This window comes from Camelus bactrianus, chromosome 2, assembly GCF_048773025.1.
Source record: "Camelus bactrianus isolate YW-2024 breed Bactrian camel chromosome 2, ASM4877302v1, whole genome shotgun sequence".
Classification (NCBI taxonomy): domain Eukaryota; kingdom Metazoa; phylum Chordata; class Mammalia; order Artiodactyla; family Camelidae; genus Camelus; species Camelus bactrianus.
Window position 1 is genome coordinate 102,128,134 of NC_133540.1, and position 27,692 is coordinate 102,155,825.

The window sequence follows — 27,692 nt, forward strand, 5'->3', positions numbered from 1 at the left end:
CTCTTGGGGTGTATTTTTGTTGCTGAAGTTGCATTGACTGTGTAATTGTTAATGTAAACAACAGTTGAAAATATTGTCATTATTAGAAACATTTTCAGCAAGTGTTTGGAAGAATTATGTGAATGTGAACACATCACGTTTGGAAGAATTATGTGAATGTGAACACATCATTCCAGAGTTGCTTCATGGAGAGAAAACGAAACGGTGGGAGTGACTTGCAGAGTCAGCACGGTTTCAGTACAGAAGCACTTCCTTGTCTCGAAAGTGGATAGTTTGTCATTAATTGAATATATGCTATATACTTGGAGCTGGCTGTAAATCCAGCAACTTGATGAAAGGAGTTTATTTTCAATCTAACGTTTTCCAAGCATTAATATCTAAGCAGTGGAGAAAAAGGTGAAGATCTGGACAGAGAAATGAACAAGAAGGACTTAAAGAAATGAAAGCTAAAGAAAATACCGGAGGGATTGTATTTCTGAACTTTGCCTTCATGCTGTAGATTTGAGTTTGGGAGGCTGAGGTGAGCTTTGGCTAGATCTGTGTCCACCAGTGGGTGAGTGACCAGCAGGAGCCGGATGATTCCTGGGCTGGGATGTGAGCAGCAAGTCCTCTCAGTGGGGTGGTTACATGAGAATATAACTCAAACAGTTTCTTTGTGTCTCCTGTAGGAATAAAATCCCTCACTGCATAATTACAGCATCACCAGTACCAGTCGATCACCAGCCTGTAGAAAAGGGCATACAGCATCCAGAGAAAGACTGACACAGTACAAATGCCTGAGTGTCATAAAGGGCCTTTCTGTTTATCTTCAAATGATCCCAAACCCTTTCATCCTCCATCTTTGATCTCCTCTTGGGTGCAAATGTAATAAAATCTTTAATTATAACTTGAACCTTTTCTTGGAGTCAAAGCCCCTTTAGGATGTGTTTAAAACCTCTGGCTCTCCTATCTGTGGGTTTTACAGCTTGATTTGGAACACTTGAAAAGCATTCCAAAAGACTTTTTTCTATCTGTTTGGATTCCTTAATAGTATTTGTGCACAAAGGATGTAGTTGGAACTTTTGAACACTCCAGATAGCCAGTCTCCATGCCTTTATGTCTCTTTGTCTCTTTGCTTGTGGAAGAGATTGACTTCCTGCTCTGTGACTGGAAGAGGGTCATTGTGTCACAAACCCACACGTGTGCTTTTGGGATGAATCTTAGGATTGATCTCTGATCATATTTAATTCTTCCTTGTTCAGAGAAACCCTGCCCTTTAAATATTTTGCCACTTGGTTAGCTCTTTGCTCTCTCACTTGGCGTCTTGGGCAGGCAGCCTGGAATGGCAGAGTGTGCTCTGCCAAACCTAGGTTTGGATTCATATCCCGACTCAGCGCTTAGAGGCTGTGTGACTTTTGGCCACTTAACTTCTCTGGGCCTCAGTTTTCTCCCATGTAAAACTGAGAGAAACCTACTTCATCCCCCACATCTTGGAATGCTTATAACATGCCTTCTTCAGTCCTCGGAAGGCAATAACCAAAAGCCCTCCAGCCATAGTACTAGGAAATCCAGGGAGCAAGCCCCCTCCAAGGTCACCCCAGGGACTTCCCTTGAGGGAAGGAGTCCTGTCTAACTTGGGATTGTCTCTGACAGACCAAGGTCTTATTTATGGCAGTGGAGAGCGGGCTGGCATGTCATATCCCCAGCACAGGCTGGGCGAAGTCCGCGATCCACACAGCCACACGGGCAGCAAGGAGGCGCCTTGTCCCAGAGGCAGCGCTGGTTTTGGTGTCATGTTCAAGACAAGAGTCCCTGAGGGTGGCCCCACCCTGCGATTTAAAGCCTTCTCCATGTCTTCATTCTGCCTCTCCACAGAGTACAGGGCCAGCACAGGTTAAAGAGAATGATGTGAGGGAGGCACCCCTAAAAGGGGATGGTGACTCAGGAATTGTGTGGGGGGGTGTCCACTGAGGCTTTCTGGTCTAAGATGGGAGCTCCATGACTTGTGCTGGTGTTGCTGCTCCTGGCAGGTGGGCCCAGAGTCAGGTGCGGAGGCAGGTCTTTTGTTAGGGCTGCTGCCGCAGGCACTGTGGCTGTTCTTTGAGATTTGGGCTCCACGGCCCAGGGTCACAAGCTCTGGAGGGGACTTCACACCTGCCAGGCCTGAACCTACCTGCTACAGCTCCTGTGTTCCACTCTAAGGTCACATTCACGGCCACCGGGGCAGGTGCTGGCCAGAGATGGCTCGATCCAGACTGTTGCAGCCTCTGCCGGCTCCAGGACTCAGATTTGTCTTGCTCCCTTCCTCTGGGGACCAGCCCTTCCCTGATAATATTTTTAATTTTATGTAGCTCAAATTTGCAGCCCTAATGAGCAAGCCTACTTACCCTAGACAGGCATAACTGAGAGCTTCTTACACTCCAAGAAGCATCTGCTTCAAGGTGTTTTGCTGTCTTCACCTATAATGACAACTTTTTGGATAGAGAGAAAAGGTGCCCTGGTTCAGGTGAGATCTGCCTCTGGCAGGGAAGCCTGCTTCACGGGGTGTTTGTGAAAACAAGAGACAGAGGAAGTGAAGACCCCAGCAGAATGCTTAGTGCCCTTGGGGTGATGAACCGTTCCAGTTTGCCTGGTACTGAGGGGGCTTTCTTGAAAGGAAGGATGTTTAGTGCTCAAATCTGCAAAGTTCTGAGCAAACCAGGACAAGGTGGTCACTTTGTCCCCACACCGTGGCCTCCAGGAGTAGGCATGGCCATTTTCTCTGTGGCTGTTATTCTGACATCAATAGTTATTTGGTTTCAGAACCTACAACTGCATTAAATATCTCATCCTCTCCAAACCTGTTTTAATTTTTAATAGTATTCTATGCTTTCCCTTGTAAAGCATACATTTAAAGCGTAATTACACCAACAGTGTCACTTTAAAGAGAGAGTGATTGCTTCACAAAATCTTAATACTCCCATGTGACTAACACTGACCTTGTCATGCTTCGTTTATGCCCATCATAGCTCCACAAAGAAGGCAATAGGCCACAGAAACTTATTAGAAAAGAAAAGATATAGAAGGGAAATTACCACCTAGAGAGTACACATTTAATCTTTGTAGCAACCCTTGGTAGCAGGCATCATTTTTACTATTTTAGAGATGTGGAAACTGAGGTTCAGCGAAATTAAGTAACTTATCCAAGGTCACACAGCCAATGAGATTGGTGCTAGGGTTCAAATCCAGATGTCTGACTCAAAAGCTGTGTTTCCCCCACTCTCACCCCTTGTGCATACTGTGTATTCTCATTTTACAGAGGATTGCAACCAAAGACTTGCACCTGGCTTCCAACTCCCAACTGGATCTCTCTCTAAAAGGCTGGATTTAGAGCAATTTATTTACTTTCTCTAAATCTCAGTTTCTTCACTTATAAAATGGTGATTGTAATTCTGACATTGTAGTGTTATTGTAAGAATTTAAACTAGTATCTAGAATGTGGATTTATAGTGGATAATAAATGTTATCTCTTCTTATTACCATCCATGGGGATGCAGGCCTTATGTCCCAGGAGGCTGACTTTTATGGTCTTTTATCAGCTCATTCCATATGTCCAAGTTCTCCTCCACACTCCTAGGAATGGTGCTTTGAGAATAGGCACAAAGACTCATGCTGTTTTCTCTCATCGTCTACTAGCAAGTGGTATGGCTTGTGATGAGATTTTCGTTGTCAGAACATTCCAGATGATGTCTGTACCCTCTGTTAGCTGAAAACTCCAAATAATAATCCCCATGAGTTCCCAGCATAGATGTCCCTGGGCCTAAGACCACTCCAGACGGACAGCTAGTGAAGGGCACTCACAGTTTATTTCCTATAGTTCTGCAGTCAGATCCTCTACCACTGTCCTACATTTCTGAGTGATGAAATATTTTAATTTTAGCTCATTGTAAAAATTTCTCTTTGGGTGACTTATTTTGATAACTTTTCAATGAGAATTTTTTTTAAGCAGATTTTTTTCTTATAAGGGACTCCAAGAAATTTGAGTTAATCATCTATGACATGTCTCTGAGCTATTTGTACTAGGTCAGATGAGAAACAGCATCTTTAAAGAACCTTCTTATTCGATCACTGCTTGGCATTTCATTTGCCTTAAATGAAATTACCTTTTCCTGGGACTGAGAGAGTTTTTGTTTCTTATATGAAATGAAGCTCCATTTAAAGTTCACTTGTGCTGAGGGCTCGCTGCTGTTCTGGAGTGGGGATGGGCCAGGAGGGGTGGGGAGAGCAGGGATGCTCAAAGATGAAGGTTGTGGTCTCTTCACGCCCCTCACAGCCTTGTGAGGGTCATGGATCCAGTGAGAGTGACAAGAACACATCAGACCCTTGGCATGTTTTAGTGAGCGTATAAATGTGCTGCATGTGACTCAAATTACATTTATTAAGTTCCTTGCAAGTGCTTGCTCTTTCATAGGCAAATTACAGTTCAAGTGGGTTGTCTCGATCTTGTGCAAATGATGTTCATTTTTCATATTAATTGATAAAGTTTCTAACCCTAGATCTCTGACTACATCACTAAAGTAATGGCTTTTCTACCTTCCTCTTCAACTAGTTTTGTAGATATTTGGCACAGGAGGAGCCTCTTTTGCTAAATACACAGATGGCCTCGCCATTTGTTGATTGAAATTACATTTTAAGATAATATGCATTTAGATCACTAGGTTTTGGCATATTTGCTTAAAAGCATAGCTCATCATTTTATAGATGAGTCTTATGTGTTGGCAAATTGGCTCAGAAAGCAAAAGGAACAGCTAAAGATGAACGTTAATGTATGGTCGCTTTTTCATTTTTTTCCTGTTTCCCATATGTCACTTTTGATCTTCTCCTAGGAGAGCTGTACTATTTATAATGCAGAATGGAGATTACTGAGCATTTCTACTTTCAAAATTACATTTTCCATGGTGTACGGGAATCAAAACTCATTAAGAAAAAAGAAAGCATTCCTTTTTATTGTTTTTTTTTTTTTTTTTTTATGTTGCTTGATCAAAGCCACTGTCATTTTCACCTTCACATCTATTGCAAATAACCTTTCCTTCTATCTCCAGGATGTAAAGAGAGAGATCTTTGGGAATGTCCATCCAATAAACAATGTTTGAAGCACACAGTCATCTGTGATGGGTTCCCAGACTGCCCTGATCACATGGATGAAAAAAACTGCTGTAAGTGCCTAGGTGAAACTGTCAACATGACATTTTATTTTAAACATGAATTACCTCTCATTTTGAATATAAGCCTGAAATTTGGAACTATGTATCAAATCTTTGTGTATGTTCAGATCTTTTGATGGAAACGCCACTTGTAAAAATATAAACCAAGAAGACAAATGTGTAAAATATATGCGTAATGATATTATTCCAGCATTATTTATAACAGGGACAAAATTAGAACCCCCCCAAAATATCCAAAAATAAGGGACAAAAAAATATAACCATAAAGTGGAAAAAAACGCAAACATTAAAAATCAAATCAGAAGAATAATTTCTTCTGGGTTCATTATGTATCATTAGATGAATAAAACAAAATATGAAGAATTTATGTGTACTATTGTGCTGAGTTTTGAAAGTACATGTACCCACATACAGAAAAAGATCAGACGGGCATAATAAAAAGTTTACAATTACAAGCCCTGGCTGGTGGAATTACTAAGCTTTTATGCTTTTCTATGTTTTCCACATTTTCTAAATGAATGGCCAGTAGTTTTAGAATCAGGAAAAAAAAATCCTAAGATACATTGCCTACTAGTAATAACTCAACTCAAACTGACTTAAACAGTGAAGAAATTTATCTTTTATTATCCTATGTATTACATATGCCTTATATCATCATATAAAAAGTCAAGTGTGGATGGATTCTTGAGGTGGATGCTGGAGTTCAGCACCTCTTCTGTGATTCTTTGAGTTGGCTTGATCTCTGGCTGGCTCCCACCAGGTCCAAAGATGGCTGCCAAGAGCACCTGAGATGCCATGCTTCCCTGATCATATCCACTGGGAAGGAGTCAGAGCCTTACCCTCATCTCTGGAACATCACTCTGACTGGCCAGCTTTGAGCCAGGTACCAGCTAGTAGTCAGCAGTGTTTGTGTGGATTCCGAAAGACACCACCTAAACAACTGAATAGGGAAAAGAAGTGCCCTTAGGGAGAACCAATTAGAAAAAGATGGCGTTTTAGCCAGGCCACCCCTGTCCCAGGCCAGGACATGTGGCCTGACCAGCAGGGTTTGGGCAGGAGCTGTCTTGTAAAGCACAACCCACGAAGCCATAGACCAAGACCCTGACCTTGGATCACCTGTTTTCTCCTGGACTTATAATTGTACTCAGAAAAAAAAAAAATTGTAGTCAGAAAAAAGCCATCTTCACCTTAAACTAACCAGGATCTTCCCCCCAGAGCAGGGGATGGTGTAGGAGCCTGAATAAAATCAGGTTCCCTTGAAAAAGGAGGAAGAAAGAGAAGAGATGCTACGTAGGCAATCAAGGAGTTTCACTATAGTTTTTAAAACCCGAGAATTAGTGTGTGACTCAGAGAGTCATATCATAGTAGAGATTTAAGGAAATAAAATTATCCATAAATGTGGACAGAGCTGGTTTTCACCCTAGGGTGTGAGTTCAGTCTGCTCATGCCCAGTTCTCTGCTCACACCACTTCAGATTTGAGCCTTGTGTTCTAACCTCTGGTATTTCTGCTGTTCTGGGTACCACCATCTCAATCCTACAGTTAGACCTAGAGAACCTAGTCCCTTGGAGATAGTAGTCTGTTTAAACTCTTGCTGTTTGTGTGGACTGACATCTCTGAAATGAGGTTTTACTGATTCTGTCTTCTGTCTGTCTTGCCACCTGTTTGGAGGCCTCATAACCACATCCTTTCTTCCTCCCATGCTCCTGCTGGCAAACAATGATGTGCCTGTTAGTGATAATCACATTCATTGCTAAAATGTTTCTGTCCCCTCACTTCTTGTTCCCCTGCCAGCATTTTGCCAAGACGATGAGCTGGAATGTGCCAACCACGAGTGTGTGTCACGTGACCGGTGGTGTGATGGTGAAGCCGACTGTGTAGACAGTTCTGACGAATGGGACTGTGGTGAGCTTGTTTCTGCCATCTGCTCTCTGCTCTAATGCCTGTCAGCCATTTAAGCTGAGTGAATCCTAAATGGCTTCACGGACCTTACTAACCAAGTTCATCTATGTTGCTTTACTATTATAGAAGCCGACAGTGGTGATTCATGCGTGTTATTTCCAACTCACAGAACACTTCCCCCCAAGTTACTTCTCTATTTGAAATGCTTATATTATATGTAAAAATATTTGGGTTCAAATTGTTATGACCATATACATTTTTTTAAGCAGAATTATATCTTTATTTTTTTAACTTATTTTTTATTGAAGTATTGTCAGTTATGATGTGTCAGTTTCTGGTGTACAGCATAATGTTTCAGTCATACATACACATACAATAGCTTTTCATATGAATATAATTTTTAAAACTCTGTCATCCCCCAGCTTCAACAATTATCAGTAGTCGGCCTTTCTTAGATCACTGACACCTCCTGGAACAGAATATTAAAGGGACCCTTCCATCCTTCCTATATTCTTGCTCCAGATCCAGATGAGACTGTCTACTCCCTTACATGGACAGGACTTAAATGCATCTCCCACCTTTATCCCAATGTTGCAGTTTATAACCTTGAGTTTGATTTATTCTGTTGTCCCACCCTCATCACTCCTGCCATTCACCTGGCTCTCATTTCAGTCCTTTGCATCATCTGGCCAAATCTTGCTTACGGTGTGTGTTGTCATTAACTGTGCATTGTTTCCACAAATAATCTGTGGTGGATGAAGCACAGAGGATTCTCTTTTATAAAATAGAAATTAGTATATATGCCAAATGAATCCTAAATTAACATCACTCACACACTTGCCTTCTCATAGGCTTTCTTGAAAGGAAATGATTTGAATGAAGTTACAGCTAGCTCCTTCTAAGTATGCAAATTATTGGGTAAACTCATGGGAATGGGACCTACCTCTGGCTGTCTTCTAACGTATAAAGTTAAGAACTGCCTATCTCTTTCACTGGAGCCTATGGTTCTTGTAGGGCAGAGAACACATCAGATTCATTTTTCAGTCCCCCATCACATGGAGATCAGTGATTTGCCCAGGGTGAGAATTCACCAAATGGTTCTTAGCTAAAAGAAATAAAAATGCATGCTTGCAATTAAAGCAAAGGCATGTAAAGTTGTCATTTGGTTTCATGAGAAGAAATGTTTTAAATTAGGGTTTCCTTTTTTTTTCCCCCCTCAGTGACCCTCTCTGCAAACGTGAACTCCTCTTCACTCCTGACTGCTCACAGATCTGCAGTCGAACACCACGTGTGTGCAGATGGCTGGCAGGAGACATTGAGTCAGCTGGCCTGCAAGCAGATGGGTTTAGGGTAAGGTCAGTAGTTTGTAGCACTGATGGATTTCTCAGAGGGCTTCACAGAACTTGGCAATAATATCTTCCTTATGAATGCAGAGTGAGTTAGTGCTCTCAAATCGAGCCCTCCAAAGCACGGGAAATGAATCAGGTGAGAGGACTGTATTAAATTACAGACACCTGCTCTGAAGAGTGTGGGTTGAAACCCTACTTTGATAAAGCCTCTGAAAGTAAATGAAGTAATTGTATTTTAAGTACTTCTGAAATGAAATGCTTTTATTTATAAAAGCATTAAGATGGTTTCTTCTGAGGAAACTGGATGGGAAAAATCTTGTGATTTCCCCTCAGGAGGCTATTGAAAATTCCTTTTTAAGCAACATACATTTTTTAATAAGTTGAGAAGTAGAACTTGAAGTTGCTGGTTTTTCAATTTATCCTATGTAATGCAGGAAATGTAAATGAGGAAATTGTTCACCATTTTGCTTCTTCATAGAATGAAAAGACACTCACTCTCGCTTTGATACGAACACACTGAAATCAATACTTTGAAAGGTAGATACTTGTGGGGTTTTCTTTTCCAGGGCTGGAAAGCAATAACTGAAAGGTCTTAGAGTATATATGTGAGAGTGTGTGTGTGTGTGTGTGTACACACATAGGTATATATATTTTTCTTTCACCAATGATGTGTGTGAGATTTGGGAGAAACATAGAAATGATAGACATAAAAGATCAAGGGGTTATAAAATTCTAGCACAAAAAAAATTGAGTAAATGTCATTTCCCAGGATTCTACTGAGTAAACTTGAAACAATTTTATAATGTTGAGCCATCCAATTACAGAATAGCAATTGGCAACACATTTTTGTTATCCCAGTTTAAAAAGTTATGTAAATACCAGCATCTTCAGCCCATGATTTTTCCCACGTAAAGTCCCACATCTTTGGAAAATTGAGTAACTGGTAATATAATAAAAGCACTTCAGGATTTTCCAGAATGGAAAATTATATTTGCTAAGATCCATTAAATTACATTTCGTTTTCACAACATCCTTATTGTGTCCAAATGAAAGGGAGTGTGACAGTGATCAGAGATAAATTAAAAGCCTTTTGAGTGAGCTTTATTTTCCTCTCATGAAGACACAAGGTTATTTCTTAATATGAAAACCTGATTACGTGATAGATAACTCCATTGAGAGTTCTGAGGAAGAGTCAGAACTACAAAGATTTTATAACCAAATTCTTTTGACCAGACACCCTGTTCTGTTGCAAATAGAAAGGATCACTTTTGAAAAATTCTAATTTATGTTCCTTCAGATTTTTTTGGATATTGGATTTAAACTTTTTTTTATTGTAGTACGATACACAATAGAAAAGTCACCACTTTAACCATTTAAAAGTGTATAATCCAGTGGCATTTAGTATATTCATAGTGTTGTGCTATCATCATCAGTATCTGGCTTTTTTGCTCTTAATGTTTTCATGTATCTATAAATCAGTACTTTATTCCAGTTTATAGCTGAATAACATTCCATTGCATGGATACAGCATATTTTTAAATCTATTCATCCATTGATGAATTCACCTGTCTTGGCAATTTCTACCTTTGGCTATTGCATACATGTTGGATTTTTTAAAAAAGAAAACTCTTTACTCCATTGCTCCATTTCCTTAACATAGTGGGAAAATGTCAGTGCAGCATCTTAGATATTTAAAAATCTAGACAGACATTCAGATTTTTTTAAAGATAACTTTATTTCACAAGAGGGCTAGGAAAGTCTGAGAGAGCAGCATGGGTGGAACCATAGTCGTTATGTGACCAAGTTAATAGGTGAGAAGTGATTCGTCTCCCAAGGAAACGAGGAGGAAAGGCAGTCTTAGTGTTTTCGTGCTTTTGGGTTGCCTTCAAGCTCACCCTTCAGTTTACACGGATGGCTCATGGACTGACGGAAGTCTGGAGAGCCAGGCCTCTGGAGAGGGGCAGGCACCAAAAGAATGTGTGAGATGGGGTTAGATTCCTACCGTGGGAGTGGGCCTCTTAGGAAGCTGCTGTCACCACCGTCCCTGGGGACCAGTGCTGTGCTGCGGATTTCCAGTTCTGCCGCTGATGCCTCAAATTAATTCATGGTAACTCTGCACCATTGAGCCATTTCCTCCAGATCCAAAGTCCCTAATAGGAGGGCATGTCTGGCCACGGCTAGTCATTGACCAGCTCCAGCTGTGAGAGGGGGAGGAAGAGGAAAGAGCTGTCTTCCTGTAGCTTCTGGAGTGGCGTGTCCACTACACCGGCCTGCCTTTATACCTCCACACATACTCGGCGTCAGAAACTTGAGGTTTAAAAAACAGCCCCAACTAATTCTATTCAGTATCTTCCTCCCATTGTGTTTTGAGCATCTGCTTATAGGCCTTGTACAGGGGTAGGCACTGTGTGGATGATGCAAAGGTGAATAGCATCATCAAAGAGCTTATGATGAAGTGGGGAAGACATATGAATAAACCATCAAGAACATCAAGTTAGAAAAAATTTCCCGATTTTTTGTCATCTGAGAAGGGTCCATTTATAGTGGAGCACATGGCATTCCTATTAAAATTATATAAGAAAAATATTCAACTCTAATATTATCTTGATACTATAATATAAACTCATTAAATTATTCACTCATTCAGTAAACGTTCATAGAGAAAAACACTGTGGTGTCGTATCCAAAGTGAACATACCTTAACTCCAAATAGATTATTCATCCACTTGAGGGGGTGTATTTTGAAGCTAGTTTGTTAAAAATGCAAATAGACACCAAATTACATGTTTTGCAAGGATTCTGCAGAGATGCTTTCATGATAGATGCAGTTGATTAAAAACACCTGCACTGAGAGTTTTTCAGACCCAAATTGTGCTGTCCATGTCTAACAGCAGAAATGCTAGGCTCTCGACTAAGTGCTTGTCCTAATGAGAAGATTCAGAGCTCTTCTCCGAATCTGCAAAACATTTTACCCCCATCTGCAGGTATCTCTAGAGTTCACCCCAGCTGGAAGTATGATGACTATTTGATTAGACAAGGGTATAAATCAAGCCCCTAAATTCTCCTGATGGTATATTGACTTTGCTACCTACGTGTCCAGTATCAAAAACATATGGACATTTATTTAATCAACAATACGAATCAGAACTTAGACCACCCTCTGATACTTGCCAAATGCTCCTGAGACATCTGGTATTTGAGGAAGTTGGTCTAGGGGACGTGATTCTCTGTGTCTCTTGGCCTCATAAGCTTATCTCTATAAAAGTTAGATCGTCGGGAAATAGACTGTACTATTTTGGCAGAAATTCCTTTATAAAGTTAGTTGCAATTTGGTTTTATGCCCTGATCTTTTAGAGTTGGTTAGAAGAAGAAGCATCCTTCCAAAGAATGTTTCTGTGTCTTGGCAAAGCCGCAGGCAGCCTCTATTATATTACCTACTAGTCTCTGATATAAGGATTTACATTGTAATGTTTTCCTAAAGTCTACTCCCAGGACAGAGTTTCTAACTTCGGATTTTGTTTGTCATGTAAGAACTGCTTTATCCAGGATGGTTTCCTATTTGATTGATTTCCATGCAGTTCGAAGACAGATTCAGTCCTCTGTAATAGTAAATCTAGCCCAGGTTTCTGGTCCTGTACATGTAAACCATGGAAAGGAAGCTCAAAACTTTGCAGTTTTTTTTTTTAATTAAGATATATTCATATAAAAATCACTGTTGAAAAGTGTACGAATCAGTTGTTTTTAGTATGTTCACAAAGCTGTAATCATCATCGCTGTCTAATTCCAGAACATTTTCATCACTTGAAAAAGAAACCCTATGCTCTTTAGCACTCACTCCCCATTTCTTCTTTCCCCTAACTCCTAAACAATACTAATTTACTTTCTGTCTCTATGTATTTGTCTGTTGTGCACATTTCACATAAATAGAATCCCATGCAATATGTGCTTTCTTGGTTTGGCTTCTTCCACTTAGTTTTTAAGGTTCTTTCACAGCGTCTTTAAGGTTCATCCGTGTTGTAGTAGGTATCAGTACATCATTCCTGTTTATGCTAAATAATATTCTGCTGTGTAGATAGAACCACATTTTGATTAACCATTCATGAATTCATGGACATTTGGGTTGTTTCCACTTTTGGGCTATTATGAATAATGCTGCTATGAACATTCATGTGCAAGTTTTTATGTGTGAATATATATTCTTTCACTTCTTTTGGATATATACTTAAGACTAGACTTACTGGGTCAAATGGTAACTCTATGTTTAATTTTTTGAATAACTACCAATCTATTTTCCAAAAGGGCTGCACCATTTTATACTCCACCAGCAATATGTAAGAGTTCCAATTTCCCCATATTTTTGTTATTGTCCTTTTTTTTTTTTTTGATTATGTGTACTCAATGTGTTCAACAATGATATTGCTCATTTTTTCATCTGGGTGACCAAGAGAGTGAATATATAGAGAGAAGATAAGAAGACCAAGGGCTGAACCCTAACATTAGGAAGATGGAGGAAGCGAAGTAGCAAGGCAAAGGAGGTGAAAAAGAACAAGCAGTGGGGTAGGAGTTTGTGATAGCCTGGAACCCAAGTGAAGAAAGCATATCAAGGAAGAAGTGATGTCAGTTATAGAAAATGCTGCTGAGAAGTCAAGTAGTAAAATCAGGATTGAAAATGACCGTTGGTTTCAGCAATATGTGTCATTGACATGAGCAGATTCAGTGGAGTGAGGGGGCAAAAGCCTGAGAGATAATAGGAAGAAAGAAACAAAAGACAGTAAGTATAGAGCTTTTTTTTTTTTTGAGGAATTTAGCTGAAAAGAGAAGCAATGAAATACAGGCAGTGACTGGTGAGGGAAACAGGGCTAGGAGTCCTTTGCTGCTTCCATTTCCCTAAAAGCTCTCGCTGTCCCATGACTGAATTTCTAACAGAGCCCTCCCTGCCATAGGACAAACATTATGTTCAGCTGCTATAGACTGAGTGCTTATGTGCCTCCTGAATTCAGATGCTAAATCCTAACCCCCCATGTGATGGTATTAAGAGGTGGGGACTTTGAGAGGTGATGAGGACATAGGAGTGGAGCCCCCAAGAGTGGGATTAGTGACTATAAAAGAGACTCCCTAGACGCCCTTCCATCAAGTGCTGGCACAGCAAGATGGCTGCCTGTGATCGAGGACGTGGGCCTTCACCAGGCACCAGTCTGCCACTACCCATCGGACCTGGACCTCCCAGGCTCTGGAACTATGGGAAATAAATCTCTGTTGTTGATAAGCGACCCAGTCTATGGTAATATGTTGTAGAGGCCTGAACGGACGAGGCAGAAATAAATCATTTTCTGTCCAAAGTTCATTGCACATATAAATGTTTTCAAGTCAAGTAAGTATGGACTATTTTCCCCAGCTGGTAGGCCCACCATAAACTAGTGTGTCTTTCTTCAACTTCCTATCCTTTTATATGTTCCTTCTCTTTTCGGACTGGCTGGTCTTTTATCTGTGTTCTGTAGGCACATTCCTTCCTGCTTCTGCCTCTGTGTCTATAGATGCATCATTTTCTACATTTTCTATCCAGATTCTCAGGACCTCACTCAAGCCTTATGGCTTTTCTGAAGCTTTTCTCATCTCCTTGATCTTTTTTGCCTGAATTTCCTGCGGTACTTAAAAATCAACACTACACACTATCCTTTTTAATTCTAGAATGCTGTATATCATTTGTATATATTTTTTTGATTCTTCATTTGTTTCAAAGACTAGGGTACACAAAATAGTAATGGCTAACCTTAGTGATGTGCCAGGCTGTTCTACGTACTTGATACGTATTGTCACAATTTATGCACATTATAATCCTGTAAGATAAGTAGTTTTTTTCTACTTTACGTATGGTGGAACTGAGGTTTAGGAAGGCCAAGGAACTTTGCTAGGTCACAGAAAAATACAGAACTAGGATGTAAATCCAAGCAAGAGCAAGAGACCTCTCGGATACCAGGATTAGATCCCATATGACACCCAGTTATTCAGTAAACATGCCATGATTGGTGTGGCCAACCAGGTTATTCATCAACCCCATTTAGTATTGCTTTACATGGGAGTTTTAGGGCAAGTCTTAATACCACCTTCTGATCTTATTTTGTAGGATTTTTAAGTGGATAGCAATGAGGAGGTGGTGGTGATGGAAATTGATCATGCAGGACCACAATTCCAGTGTTTTTCATTTTTTTGAAAAGTCATATAGTAGTAAGTAGTACTTACTACTTGGAGTATTCTAAATAGAAGTCAAATGAAGTAAATTTATGTTATTTTCTTTCACAGAGCAGCTTCATAGCTTCTCTGGCAGGCACGTAGATTGGGCATGGGAAATTAACTTCTTATCACATTCCCAGGAAGCTGCTGGTTAAATGGCAGCCTGGGTGAGAAGAGAATTATAAAGTCCAATGTGTGACTGTAGTGTTTCCTGAAACATTGCGGGGTGAGGAGGAAGAAGAATTTTCCTGAAAGAGTGCTTACCGCCTAAAGGAAGGGGAAATATTTTAAAAGTTCTTCCATGAAACCACTTGGTATGAGGCTTTAATAAGCAAGAGCAAGATAAGTCTACCAGTTGTCCCAAGAGCATTTCCATATGATCACAAACAGCAAGCTCTGCCAAGAATTTGGATATGTGTTAGCAAACTGAATCTCAAACTGTGTCAGTCGAGTTAATGAATAATTTATAAGATTAAATGAAAACTTCTCAGTGGTGTAGAAAAATTCACCTTTATTAACTGGAATACAACTTTGCGAAACCCTGGATTAATCAGATTGGGTTTTGCTCTCTTACATTCCATTTTTGTGGTAAAAATATTGAACATTAAAAAATAGATTTGCATCAGGGTTTACAAGATCAAAGATGGCTTCCACGGGTTCTTCAGAACTAAGTGCTGTCAAAACACATGTTTCCGCCGAACATCAGGGCTAATTGTGAGCAGAAAGATTCTGGAATGGGAAGACTCAATCTCTGTAAAGTCTCTGGGGACATCAGATTCTCTAGTTGTCATAATGCGTTGCCATTGGACATGAATATGAATGGATCCTGGGTAGGTAAGAACAAGATGGACAACTGGAGGATCCATCAGGAATTGACCAAAAGGGCTTGTGTTATTTCTAAGTCTTTATATGGCAGCATCCCCCTTTTTGAACTGCAGCAGAGACTCCTGGTGATGACTTAACTTCTTCATGTTGTCTTTGAAACCTACTGCTATCTGGTTTTGCTTTTTACCTTCAAGATAAGATGGATAGTCAGTAATGATATTATCTAAATGCCAAACCCACTGGTCTTTTCTTCTTATTTTTATAGTTTGGAATCAAAATCCAACTTCTTACTCTGACCTGTAAGTCCTAATCTGGCCCCTGCCTCCCTCTCTGACCCAGTCTCCCAGCACTCTCAACTTGTCCATTAAACTTTACACATTGACCTGATTACTGATGTTCAAGTGCTGTCTGCTCATTCTCATTTGGGAGCTTTGGCTTCACTGTTCCTTTTGTTTGGAAGGCTGATCTCTAGACCTTAACAAGATTACCTCCACCTCAGCATTCATGTCTCAGCTTATGTATCAGCTACTTACAGAGGTCTTCCTTGACGACCCTAGTTGGAGCAGCTTTTGCGCTTAACGAGGGACCCTCTACTTGCTTACTATGTCTTCTTCAACATACTTATCAGTATCAGAAATTATTTTTTCACATGTTTGCAACTTGTTTCTCTTGAGGGAGGGACTCCATCTAACATCAATGTGTTGTCTTCATTTCCATTCCAGCTTATTAATCTTGTTAATCACCAGTTATAACCCTTGTCCATCTGACTATTATTTGTTTAAATTCTGCCAGGCAATATCCCTTTTGCAATGATAACACATTGTGTCATTCATGAACATGGTCAAGTCTAAATTCTAGCCAATCTTTTACCCTTCCTCCATCTTCCAAAGGCTAAGAAAGAAACATGTATATCTTGACCCTGAGGCATAATAATCTTCTGAACTAAAAAATTTTGAGTCAAGTCATTGGTAGCAGACATTTATTGTGTTGCTTTTCTGTATTTCTCTCTTCCTTTGGGACCTGAATTCCTTCATTTTGGGGACTTGCTTCATTTCCCACTCTATCCTTAGGATCCAGGAGGGAGCTGGCCATCTTTGTACATGACCCACTTTTCTTGGCCTCAGTGATTGGTAGAGGGGTAGGTACCTCACCCAAGCTGGACCAATCAAAGAATGTCACTGCTGGGCAACAGTGATTGGTTCTTATGAAACTTAAAGTTATTCAGTAAGATTTGTTTTAAATGGACCTGGGAAAGAAGACTTCTTTCCTTTTTGGTCACAAAGATGAATGGATTTGAGTTTATAGCTGCAGGCAGCCTGTCTCCTGGCTTGTGGGAAAGTCACCTGGAGTCAATAAAACCACCCTCCCATTTCATCTCCCTCCTACTCACTGAAAGAAGTGGAGATGAGAGATGGAAAGTCCTGAAGGCACTTGGTTCCCAGGCACCAGTCATCCTGAAGACCATCCACACTGGTTGATTATATTTCCACTTTTTGATATTCTGATATTCTGGCATGATTTTAGGTAATAAATGCTAATTTTTTTTCTTACTGTAGTACTGTTAACTGGATATTTTTAAAATCCTGATGTTTGAATTACTTTATCTTGTAATGTACCCAGAGTCATATTCTGCCTTAAAATTTTGAATTGAGTAAAGATGCACTTTCTATTTGCCTGTAATCTCAGAATAAGGAAGAATAGGGCGGTTGACAAAGCAAGGCTTCTTTTAGAAAAATAGTCTAGTCTTTCTAAACTAGTGGAATAAAAAAGTGGGAAGGGACAGACTGGGAGTTCGAAAAATGACATATTGCAATTGAAACTGGTTATTTCTAATTTTACACTGATGATCTATAAGAAGGTAAAGACAAACAAGAAACTAAGTTGCTGTCTTGAGTGTCTGTCTCTTAAAAAAAATTGTCCCCAAAGTTTTCCTCCAAGTTATCAAAAGAGAAATGGGAATTTTTAGAAGATAAAGTAGCCATAAGGGAATACTTGGACTGCTGTGGATTCTGAAAGAGGTAGATACTTTTGCTCAAAAATACTCTTATAACCTGACATTATTTACTGAGTTTGTTTTATAAGACTGAACTTTTATAAATGATCAAATGACATATTAAATTTTATGATTGACTATTTTTTCTACCTTTAATGAAATGTTTACTTTAAATAGTGCTTTATTTTATTGTTCTTTTTTTCTAATTTACACTAAGATGATAATGTTTAATAGTGACAATTTTATAATTTTATATTAGAAATGGATTATTTAGTTTCATTGATTTTTAAAAATTTGTGAAATATGAACACTATAATTTGTATAAATTATAATTCATTTTGTAATCCATAGCTGCTTCTCTTTAAGATAGTTTCTGTCACTTGTACCTATAAATCATTGCCTCATATAGTTATTATACTCTACCTCTGAGGTAGACATAAGAATAAAATTATGTATTTTCAGTTAAGATGGCAATAAAATAATTTTTAAATACTTAATTTACTGTAAAAATAAACTCAGGCTGTATGCTCTTCTTGAAACATTTCTATTGATGGGAATTTTGCCATATAAAGTGTAAACTGAGCTATCTAACCAGACAAGTGATTCTCCAGTCATGTTCATTCATGTTTGTTTGAAACCTGTGATGCTTTTTTGTCAATATATCTAGGTCATCCTTCTACTTGACAAAATAACTTACCTAGCTTTTAACAGTAGTAACATGTCCAGTCTACAGGAACCAGACGGAGATAATAATATGACAGTGTTTAAGGCAAGATTTTTGAAAACAGGTATGAAATGTTTAGTAGAAATGTTCCAAGTCCTGAAGAGGATATTTAGAATGACAAATAATGTATCCTGTCCACTACACAAGGCATTTGTATCTCAAGACTAACCATCAGTACTGAGGCTGAAATCTCAGATGATTTTCCTCAGGAATAGATTATCGTAGACCAGGCCTGATCGTTTCACTGAGATGTGTAGCGTGTCTAGGTAATTCCTGCACTACTCACTTGCTGTCAAAGGTAAAGAAGCCTTTGGCTTTGGGGGATTTGTGCTGATCTTTAAAAGGTAAACATCCCCAACATAATTATAACACAAACATAAGATGCCTTATTCCTAAACACTAGGTGACCTGCGAGTGAGTCAAGAATAGGCCAAGTTGTCTAGAGATCTGATTGTTCACCTAAGCCTTGAACTATATAACTCCTTTCAGAATATCAGGATGTTTCAGAATTCTAGATATGTTCTGTCTTCCCACTTCTGTGGGTATGGGGGAGTATACATTTTTTTTTTAATGTGTTTTATGGCCACTCATTTCAAGAAGCAAATTTGAGGGAAATCCTCTTGCTTTTCTGTAGTGCTGCCTTCAGCTCCAGAGCAGAGGGGCCTTGCCCTGGACCTCAGGACTCAGAGCAGTGTTTTTCAATCAGTAGTGGCTTTGCCCCGAGGAGCCATTTGGAAATTTCTTTAGAGCTTTTCAATTGTCAGTCCAGGAGTGGTGTGGTGATTGTTGTATCCTGTGGGTAGGATCCAGGGATGATGCTGGACACCCTACAGTGCACAGGACAGCCCCACACAGCAAAGTATTATCTGGCTTAAAATGTCAGTAGTATCAAGGGCGAGAAACCCTGACTTGGAAGGACCACTCTGGTCTTCCTCCTCAGCTGTATCTCACCTCATGAGGCAAAGGGTCTGTCCACCAAAGAGGTATGCCCACCTGGAGCCTGATCTAGAGCGCTGTTTTCAAAGTGTGGTCCCAGACCATAGCATCTGCATCACCTGGGATCTTGTTAGATGGGCAAATTTGGGGGCCTTATCTCAGACTTACCAAATTCAGAAATCTGGGGATGGGGCCAACAATCTTCACTGTAACAGGTCCTCCAGGTTAAAGTCTCATGAATGCTAAAGTTTGAAAACCACTGCTCCAAGGAGTCCAAGGATTCTATATTTGAACCTAAAAGATACATTTGTCAGGATGGGAAGATAGAATACATTTGCTTTAACAGTTTGTTAGTTTGATTCATAACATCTAAATATGCAGACATACAGCATCTAGTATGTAGGCCTCCATTTGTCCTCTTGCTCTGGGCCCCACAAGTGTTTGAATTGGGTCTATGTCTGTGTCTTAGTTTTCTCATACTGTCAAATGAGGACACTGGACTAGATTGTTGTTTAAATTCCCTTCTCTATATATGGTTTCATGGCTGCATTTGGAAACATTTAGGCCTGACTGCATTCCCTGCACAGACTCCCTTAGGATACAGTCACTTTGATGCTTAATCACTAGGAAGATGGTTTTTTTTGCTCTTTTGTTCTCTACCCAACAGGATTGCCTTGTCTCTTGATATAATATGGAAAAGAATAACTCAAATGTATTACCAGTTGTCAAACAAAATTTGAACTGCCAAGTTCCACATACTTTTTTTTAATTGAAGTAGAATTGATTTACAATGTTATGTTAATTTCTGGTGTACAGCATAGTGATTCATTTATATATATATATATATATTCCTTTTCATTTTCTTTTTCATTATAGGCCATTACAAGGTATTGAATATAGTTCCCTGTGCCACATACTTTTTAACAGCATGATTTATATCATATGCATGTAGTTATAAAAATTAAAAAGTATTGACATACCTACTCTTGATAAGTATGTAAATTGGTATTACTCTTTGAAGGAGAAATTCATGCTATTCATCAAAAACTTACATTTTGGTTCAGTAATTTTATTTCTAGGAATTTATTCTAAAGTCATACTTGTGCATGTAGGCAAAGGTGAATGGTTAAGAGTGTTAACTGGTGCTTTTTTGTCAGAGCCAAAAATTGGAACCAGGCTCCCTGTGCATCAGTAGTGAATTGGTAAGGCAGATGTACATCTGTATAATGGAACACTGTGCATCCGTGAAAAGAACATGGTGCGTGCCATTAATAGAGGAGGGTTGCGGAGTGTTCGCGGTATTTGAAGTGGTACCCTGATGTCAGGCCACAGGGACTCAGATACCAGCTCTACCGTCTACTCACTGAGTGGCCTTGGGCAAATTACTTGTTCTCTCTTTGCCTCAATTTTTTTCATCTCCAAAATGGGGACTGATAACAAAGTATACTTCACAAAGTTGTTGAGAAGTTTAAACAATATAAAATGAGTTAGTCTTTTAGGGCTTGACCTATAGAAAATAGGTTATTATCATCATCATCATCATCTAGCTATTCTTATGGAAAGACTTCCAAGGTAAATCATTAAATGAAAACATCATCAACACCACACAGGACAATGTGTATAGACTAAGAAAAGAGGGGCATATACAGAAAAAGCTTGGCAAGGATGCACAAATGCTACTTTTAGTGGTTGCTTTTATACACCTTGGATGGGAAGAATATTTTTTCATTGTATGTTTGGGTTTTTCCCATGTATAAGTATCACTTTTGTTATTTTAAAAATTTAAAGAAAAATAAAAGCTGCAATCACACAGGTGCTCAGATTCAGTACGATGGCAGAAGTGGAACCACATGGATTCACTGAAATTTTTTTAATGGACCGTAAGATGGCGTTTCTAATGCTGAAAGATTTATTTTTGTGCGTGAGAAGTATAAGGATTTCATGGAAAGCTAATTTTTGTAATGACACTCCCTGCTTGATGATGGATTTCTTAGGTTTTCCACTTGATGTAACTGAGAGGTTCAGGCTAAATTACCTTTCTTGTTGGAGGCTAATGAATGAAATGCAAAAACATCCCTCTGGGTGACTGAAGGGATCCTGTGAGTTGAAAGACTGAAGTGTCCTTTACAATGATTTTCTCACCCAGCATCCATACAAATCCTGTCCCGAATTGTCCTTGTGCAAGTCCTTGTTGCCCTGTATCTGCCTGAAGGAGGATTTCATTAAGTAACAGATCTGAAGCTGATCTTCCTTTGGCTTTTTGCTGGTAAAATGCCTGGATTTAGGAGGCCATGGGGAGTTCTGTTTGAGAAAAGGATTCTCAGGCTGCAAGAATCAAGAGAAACACCTATGCGTGGCCTCTGACTTGCGTAATTTCCATTCCACTGTGCCTCTGCATGCAATACTTCTGGGATTGATAGAAAGCCAGACCCTCATTTTGGTCAAGATAAAAAATTCTCATTTTGCAGTAGATTTTATGTAATCTAAGCTGCATTTAAGTTTCTAAATAAATTAAGTCTTGTGCAGTGTCTCTTAGAGAGTGGGCAGGGTTTATGTCATTTGTTTTAAAATTGAGTGATTAGAATTTATTCATTATTAAGCACTCCACTTTGTTTTTAATCTTTGGCTCATATTCTGTTGTTAAGTCTTCTCTTTAGAAGGTTTTGCTCTTTGTGAAATAACAGGATTTGGGGAAGTTTTCGTTTCTTTTATTTCTGTTATGTGGTTGTAGTAGTTTTAAAATAATCAACTATCAGGTAAAATGATCATTTTTCTTTCAATGCCACTGATTTTAACTTTTCTTCCCTTCCTGTGGCCCCTCCCACCTTTTTTTTTTTTTGCAAAAACTTGACATTCCATGATCAAAAAAGAAAGTTATGAAGCATGCAGACTTGATGCTACTACACCTTCAAGATTTACAGGTTCATTTCAATCCTCGGTGCTGCTTGCCATTCTTCTAAGTTATCTTTGAGATGTTCCTCCAAATACTTCCATCAGGGAACAATTCCATACACACGTCACTGTCCTCCTCATCGCGCTCCCCTGTCACCCTCAGCTTCCATCCAAGGAGCTCACCTCCTACTTGAAAAGAAAAGTAGAGGCAATCTGATTGTCTGATTTGAGTTTTCTCAATGAATTCTCTCCCCATCTCCAAATCCAACTAAGTCCCTGCTTCCTTCTCTCCCACTTCCTTCCAGGTTCAGATGAAGCCTTCATTCCTCCTGTCTAAAATGAATTCCTCTACCTCTTTTCTGTTGATAGCATCAGGTGATAAAAATCCAAAAGTTGTTTTTCAAATATGAATTGCCTAAATGAACCATGTCATGAAGAATAGGAGTTTTATATAAAAAACCAAATACTTTTTTTAACTTTATTTTTTATTGAATTGTTTTATTTATAATGTTAGTTTCAGGTGCACAGCAAAGTGACTCAGTTATACATATACATATATATATATACACATATATTTTCAGGTTCTTTTCCATTATAGCTTATTACAAGAAACTGAATATGGTTCCCTGTGCTATACAGTAGGCCCTTGTTTATCTATTTTATATAGTGGTGTGTATCCGTTAATCTCAAACTCTAATGTTTTAAATCTTGGGTACAGTGCAACCATATTTATTGGAATGATTGAACGAGACATTCATAGGTAAGTAAGGTGGAGGTGGAGTGAGAAAATAGGTAAGCAGCAAAAAATTATGTTGTTTAACTCCTGTCTCTATTTTCTAGAGTCCTCCCTAATCTTTAGTGCACAATGATTTTGTAATATGTTGAAAAAATTTTGCTTATAATTTTTACAATCTAAACAAATACTAAATGGCTATTGATTCTCTTATTATTTATTTTAAGGGGTTGCTTTATTGCAGGATGACACTGGGTACGGAAAAAGGAGAAGAAAAAATACTCCAGGAAGATACTTTTAATTTACTTTTGGTCCCTGCCTAAAGTTGCTCTTGTTTTTTAGGTACTGGAACTTTTACGTGGTATGGGTAGAACTATAACACTTCACAAGGTTCAGATACACGTCAGTAGAGAGAATGACTGGAACAGCTGTAACACTGTGGATCTCCATTGCTTCTGTACACTTTAAGCAACATCCCCTCTTGCTGATCACATTCCACATCAAACTTCTTTGAATACTAATCCCCCTCTTGAATTATTAACTAATAATTTAATGCATTTTTTTTGCAAGAGAATGAGTGGTAAATAATGATATTGCCTGGTCAAAGATCATTGTCTTTTGAGTATTTATCTGGTATTTGCTCTTCTATCAGAGAGCCATCTGTGACCAAATTGATTCAGGAACAGGAGCAAGACCAACCGTGGCTGACGTTGTACTCCAACTGGGAAAGCCTTAATGGGACCACTTTGCATGGACTACTGGTAGAAGGGTAAGACACCCATCACAAGAACTGTGTAGAGTGGATTATGCAGCAAAAGTCTATCATCAGGGCTCTCCTTCTGTTTCCAATTTAAGATAATCCAAATCTGTCACATCGAAAAAGAGCTTCCATAGAATAGCTATTGGCCTTTATAAAACAGACACAAAATGAAATTATGATCAAGTAGCCTTGAAAGTATGCTTCTGAAAAATTTCCCCTGAAAACTCATGGCAACACTGCCTCCCTCAACCATGGGTAGGGGTGCAGGAGAAAGGAAAGTGAAGGAATTAGCACTTACTTACTGTTTATTACATTATAGAAGCATAGAATATTTAAATAACTTACTCAAAACTCACAGCCCACAGATGGTAAATGATTGACTCTGAACTCAAACCAAGTTCATCTGACTCCAGAACTTTTAATAAGTGCTTGAGAAATCACCTTTTACGAATTCCAAAGAAGAAAACTAAAGGTGGGCCATTTCTCTTTAGAATGGCTTAACATTTTCCCCATAGATTAACTCTGCAGCCAAATTTCTGAATAGCTGTCAGCTGAAGCACTTCCTCCAAAACAAGGACCTGAATTTTTCAACAGAGTGATTTGTTTTCCCAGATTGGGAATGCCGAAAGAGCCCTTTCAGGTCAGATAGATAAATAGATAGATAGATAGACTCATTCTAAATTGGGAGTCAGTAGCCTGGTGCTAGTCCTGGCTTACTAACTAGATATGTGGTCCTATACAACCTCAGTTTCCTTTAAAGTAAAGAGTTGAGGCAGATAGTCTTTGGTCTTTTCCTATTCCTAAAAGCTATGATTTTAAGATCTAATGTAACAACTAATTATTGAGTATCTTTTCTACACCAGGTTCTGTGTTAAGGTCTGAGGGGATATAGAAGTGAATGAGGGGGACAAGGACCCTGGTCTCAAGGAAACGTAGATTTATAGGTGGACAGAGAGACTATAAGCTAATAATAAACGAAATGAATCTCAGATATTTGGAAGTGCTACAGAGAACTATGGATAACAAGCTCGAGTGTCAGGAAGAGATACAACTTCAGTTTGTGAGAAGGCAAGACACAAATGTGCTTTTCCTGTGTTATATAATTTATTGTCTTGATTGAACATATCTCCATGCACATTTAGTAAGAAATGAAAATACAGTAAATCTTCAAAAAAGAAAGTGGAAGTGACATATTTAGGGTTTTTTTGTTTTTTTTTTTCTGAGAGATCTAGTACTCTAAGCACATCACAGCATTTTTGACAGTCCCAAAGTGTTTTTTTTTCTTTTAAGTTTACGTTGTGAATAAATGCATGGAAGAGAGCTTTATGATTACAATTTAATGTAGCCTAAACTGAATTCTCCTGTGCAGCCACATTGATAGGTGCTTAAACACAGCCATGTTCTTGCTTTCAAAGCTTTACTCTGACTTTTAGAAAGTGCTTCCTTTCCTGAACCTGCATGTCCTATAAATTCTGTCTCCTGGTTCTGATCGTGCCATCCTGAGTGACATGGAATAAATTTAATCCGCCCCCCGTTTCCTGTCAGCTAATCATAGATACACAGTTTCACATTGAAAGTCTCAGCTAGATTCTTTTCCAGTCTAAATATTCAGTTCCTTTATCTGCTCTCTTTTTGAAGTAATGTTTTCTTTCTCTCAAATGATTTCTCAACTTCTTTTGCACACACCCTCTCCACAAGATTAAAAATCTGACATGCTCCCTCCTCACCACAGATTCTGAGAAACTGTCTGATCCCTCCCCTCCCCTCCCTACTTTGAAAACCATTGTTTAAGTCAATTTTCTGGGTGTTCCCACCAGCCAAGATAATGTGGGAAACTTTGCTAACAGTCATTTCTCTTTCCACAAATGTGAAATTATACTGTGATGATACTAAATACACTAAAAAAAAAATCCTTCATATACTCTGACCCCTGAGGTGCTATCTGACCATAGCCCTGCCTTGAGAATTCTTGCCCAAGGTATAACCTATGTCTTGCTTTCCACTGTTAAAGTGTTTGAAATAAACAATACATATGTAACTGAATATTGTGCCACTTTATGTTTCCAACCCTAGGCAGTCTTGTCACAGCAGAAGTAAGATTTCTCTCCTGTGTACTAAACAAGGTGAGAGAATTCGTGGTGGAACGATGGGCTATGAACTTAATTTAACTGGATTGGCTCAGGGGAAAAATGATGGCTTGCATGTAACAGCAAAGATGCAAGCCTCTAGCTGGCTTTGGCAGTGAGTCACACCCTCTTTCCTGCTCCTTGGTAGACTGTGGGCGCCGCCCTGCTGCCCGAATGTACAAGAGGATCCTCGGGGGTCGGACAAGTCGCCCTGGAAGGTGGCCGTGGCAGTGTTCCCTTCAGAGTGAACCCAGTGGACACATTTGTGGCTGTGTCCTCATTGCCAAGAAGTGGGTTCTGACAGTTGCCCACTGCTTTGAGGGGTAAGCTGCACCTTTTTTTTTGCTTTGCCTGCATGTGATCATTTTGTTCCTCAGGTGTTCTTAATGGCATATATAATTCTATGAAGCCACTTCAGCGCAAAAGCCACAGTTGATCTCCTTCCCAGACCTTTATCTGCTTAGATTTTTCTACCTTCAGTGTCGTCATCCTACATAGGTGCTGCTCATTTATTGGCAACAGATGTATATTGCATATGATGGATGTCCTAAGGTGGGGAGGAAGGGGAAGACATTTAGAAGACTGACTCTCCAGCCAGCATTAGTCTCTTTTCTAGCCCTCCTAAATACATCAAATGCATATGAAGTTAAACGGAGGGGATTTACTTGGATACTACAGTAAGGTTAGGATGCTGGAGGAATTGGTGAGGAATTTGGGAAGCAGAGTGAAAGGTACAGTACGTGTATTAGTCAGGGTTCTCCAGAGAAACAGACCAAGGAGGGAGAGAGAGAGAGAGAGATTATTTTCAGGGAATTAGCAAACAATACTGGAGGCTTGGTGAGTCTACAATCTGATGGGGTAGACTGGCAGGCTGGAGACTCGGGGAAGAGCTGCAGTTCAAGTCCAAAGGCGTTGTGCTGATAGAACTCCTTCTTGATCTGGGGAGGTCAGTCTTTATTCTTTGGGGGTCTCCAACTGATTGGGTAAGGCCCACCCACATTATGGAGTGTAATCTGCTCTACTCAAAGTCTACCATTTTGAATGTTAATCTCATCGGAAAAACACCTTCATAGAAACATCCAGAAAAATGTTTGGCCAAATATTTGGGCACCATGGTCCAGCCACTTGGCACATAAAGTAAATCATCATGATACCTAAAGGGAGCAGAAAAATAAGCCCAAGGGGAAACCTACCCTAAATTGACAGACATCACTGTAGAAGGTCCTCATCTGATCTGACTGTTGTTATGTAATTTAGGAGAAAAAAAAAAACACCTCAAACCAAACAATAACAACAACCAAACCATTTTTTATGCCTATGGAAGATTCTGGAGGTCAGACATCCTGACAGGACATAGCTCATGGTTTGTCTCTGCTCACCAATGTCCAGGGCCTCTGCTGGAAGGTACTGAGGCTCCAGGGGCCGGATCCATCCGAAGTCTGGCAGTGACTGCTGCCTGTTGGCAGAGGGCCTTTGTTTCTCTCCAAATGAGACTCACAGCTTGGTGGCTAGGATTCCCCGGAGCGAGATTCCCAGAAAGGGAACCAGGAGGAAGCTGTGTCGCCTCTTCTGCTCCAGCCTCCAAAGACACACAAATTGCTTCTGCTGTGGGGTTGGTTTAGCTGTCTCAACCCCACCCAGATTCCGAGGGAAGAAGCACAGACCTCTTCTCTCTCTCAGAGGATTATCAAAGCATTTGAGGACATGATTTAAAAACCACCATACTACTCATTTTATTCTTTTTATTTTTAATGCTTTATTTAAAAGTAATACTAAATAATAGCAAAAATTGAAACCAATGAACTCCCAGTCCTATTACCTAATTAAATTGATTCTTTTCATTTGATCTGGTTAATTTGTAGGAAAAAAGGCAATTTCATTTTTTGGCCTCTTTGCCTGTTATTTTTTTGCTCAGCTTTGCCATTTACTATATGACCATGGGTCAGTTTGTAAACTTTTCTGAGCCATGGTTTCCTCATCTGAGAAATGAGGGAGATAACAGTCCCTACCTCACAGGGTGGCTGCAGGCATTAAGTGAG

General features: G+C 39.4%; 1 protein-coding gene across 6 annotated transcripts in view; it reads left to right on the forward strand.

The window, feature by feature from the left end:
• Positions 1-27,692, forward strand: part of CORIN (corin, serine peptidase) — a 222,448-nt gene that overhangs the window by 167,949 nt on the left and 26,807 nt on the right. For all 6 annotated transcript variants that reach the window (XM_074348354.1, XM_074348360.1, XM_074348358.1 and 3 more), the window contains 6 exons: positions 5,061-5,174; positions 6,977-7,087; positions 8,305-8,434; positions 23,420-23,536; positions 25,601-25,650; positions 25,802-25,976. In XM_074348354.1, coding sequence (XP_074204455.1) covers positions 5,061-5,174; positions 6,977-7,087; positions 8,305-8,434; positions 23,420-23,536; positions 25,601-25,650; positions 25,802-25,976 — 697 coding nt within the window. The remainder of the gene's footprint in view (positions 1-5,060; positions 5,175-6,976; positions 7,088-8,304; positions 8,435-23,419; positions 23,537-25,600; positions 25,651-25,801; positions 25,977-27,692) is intronic.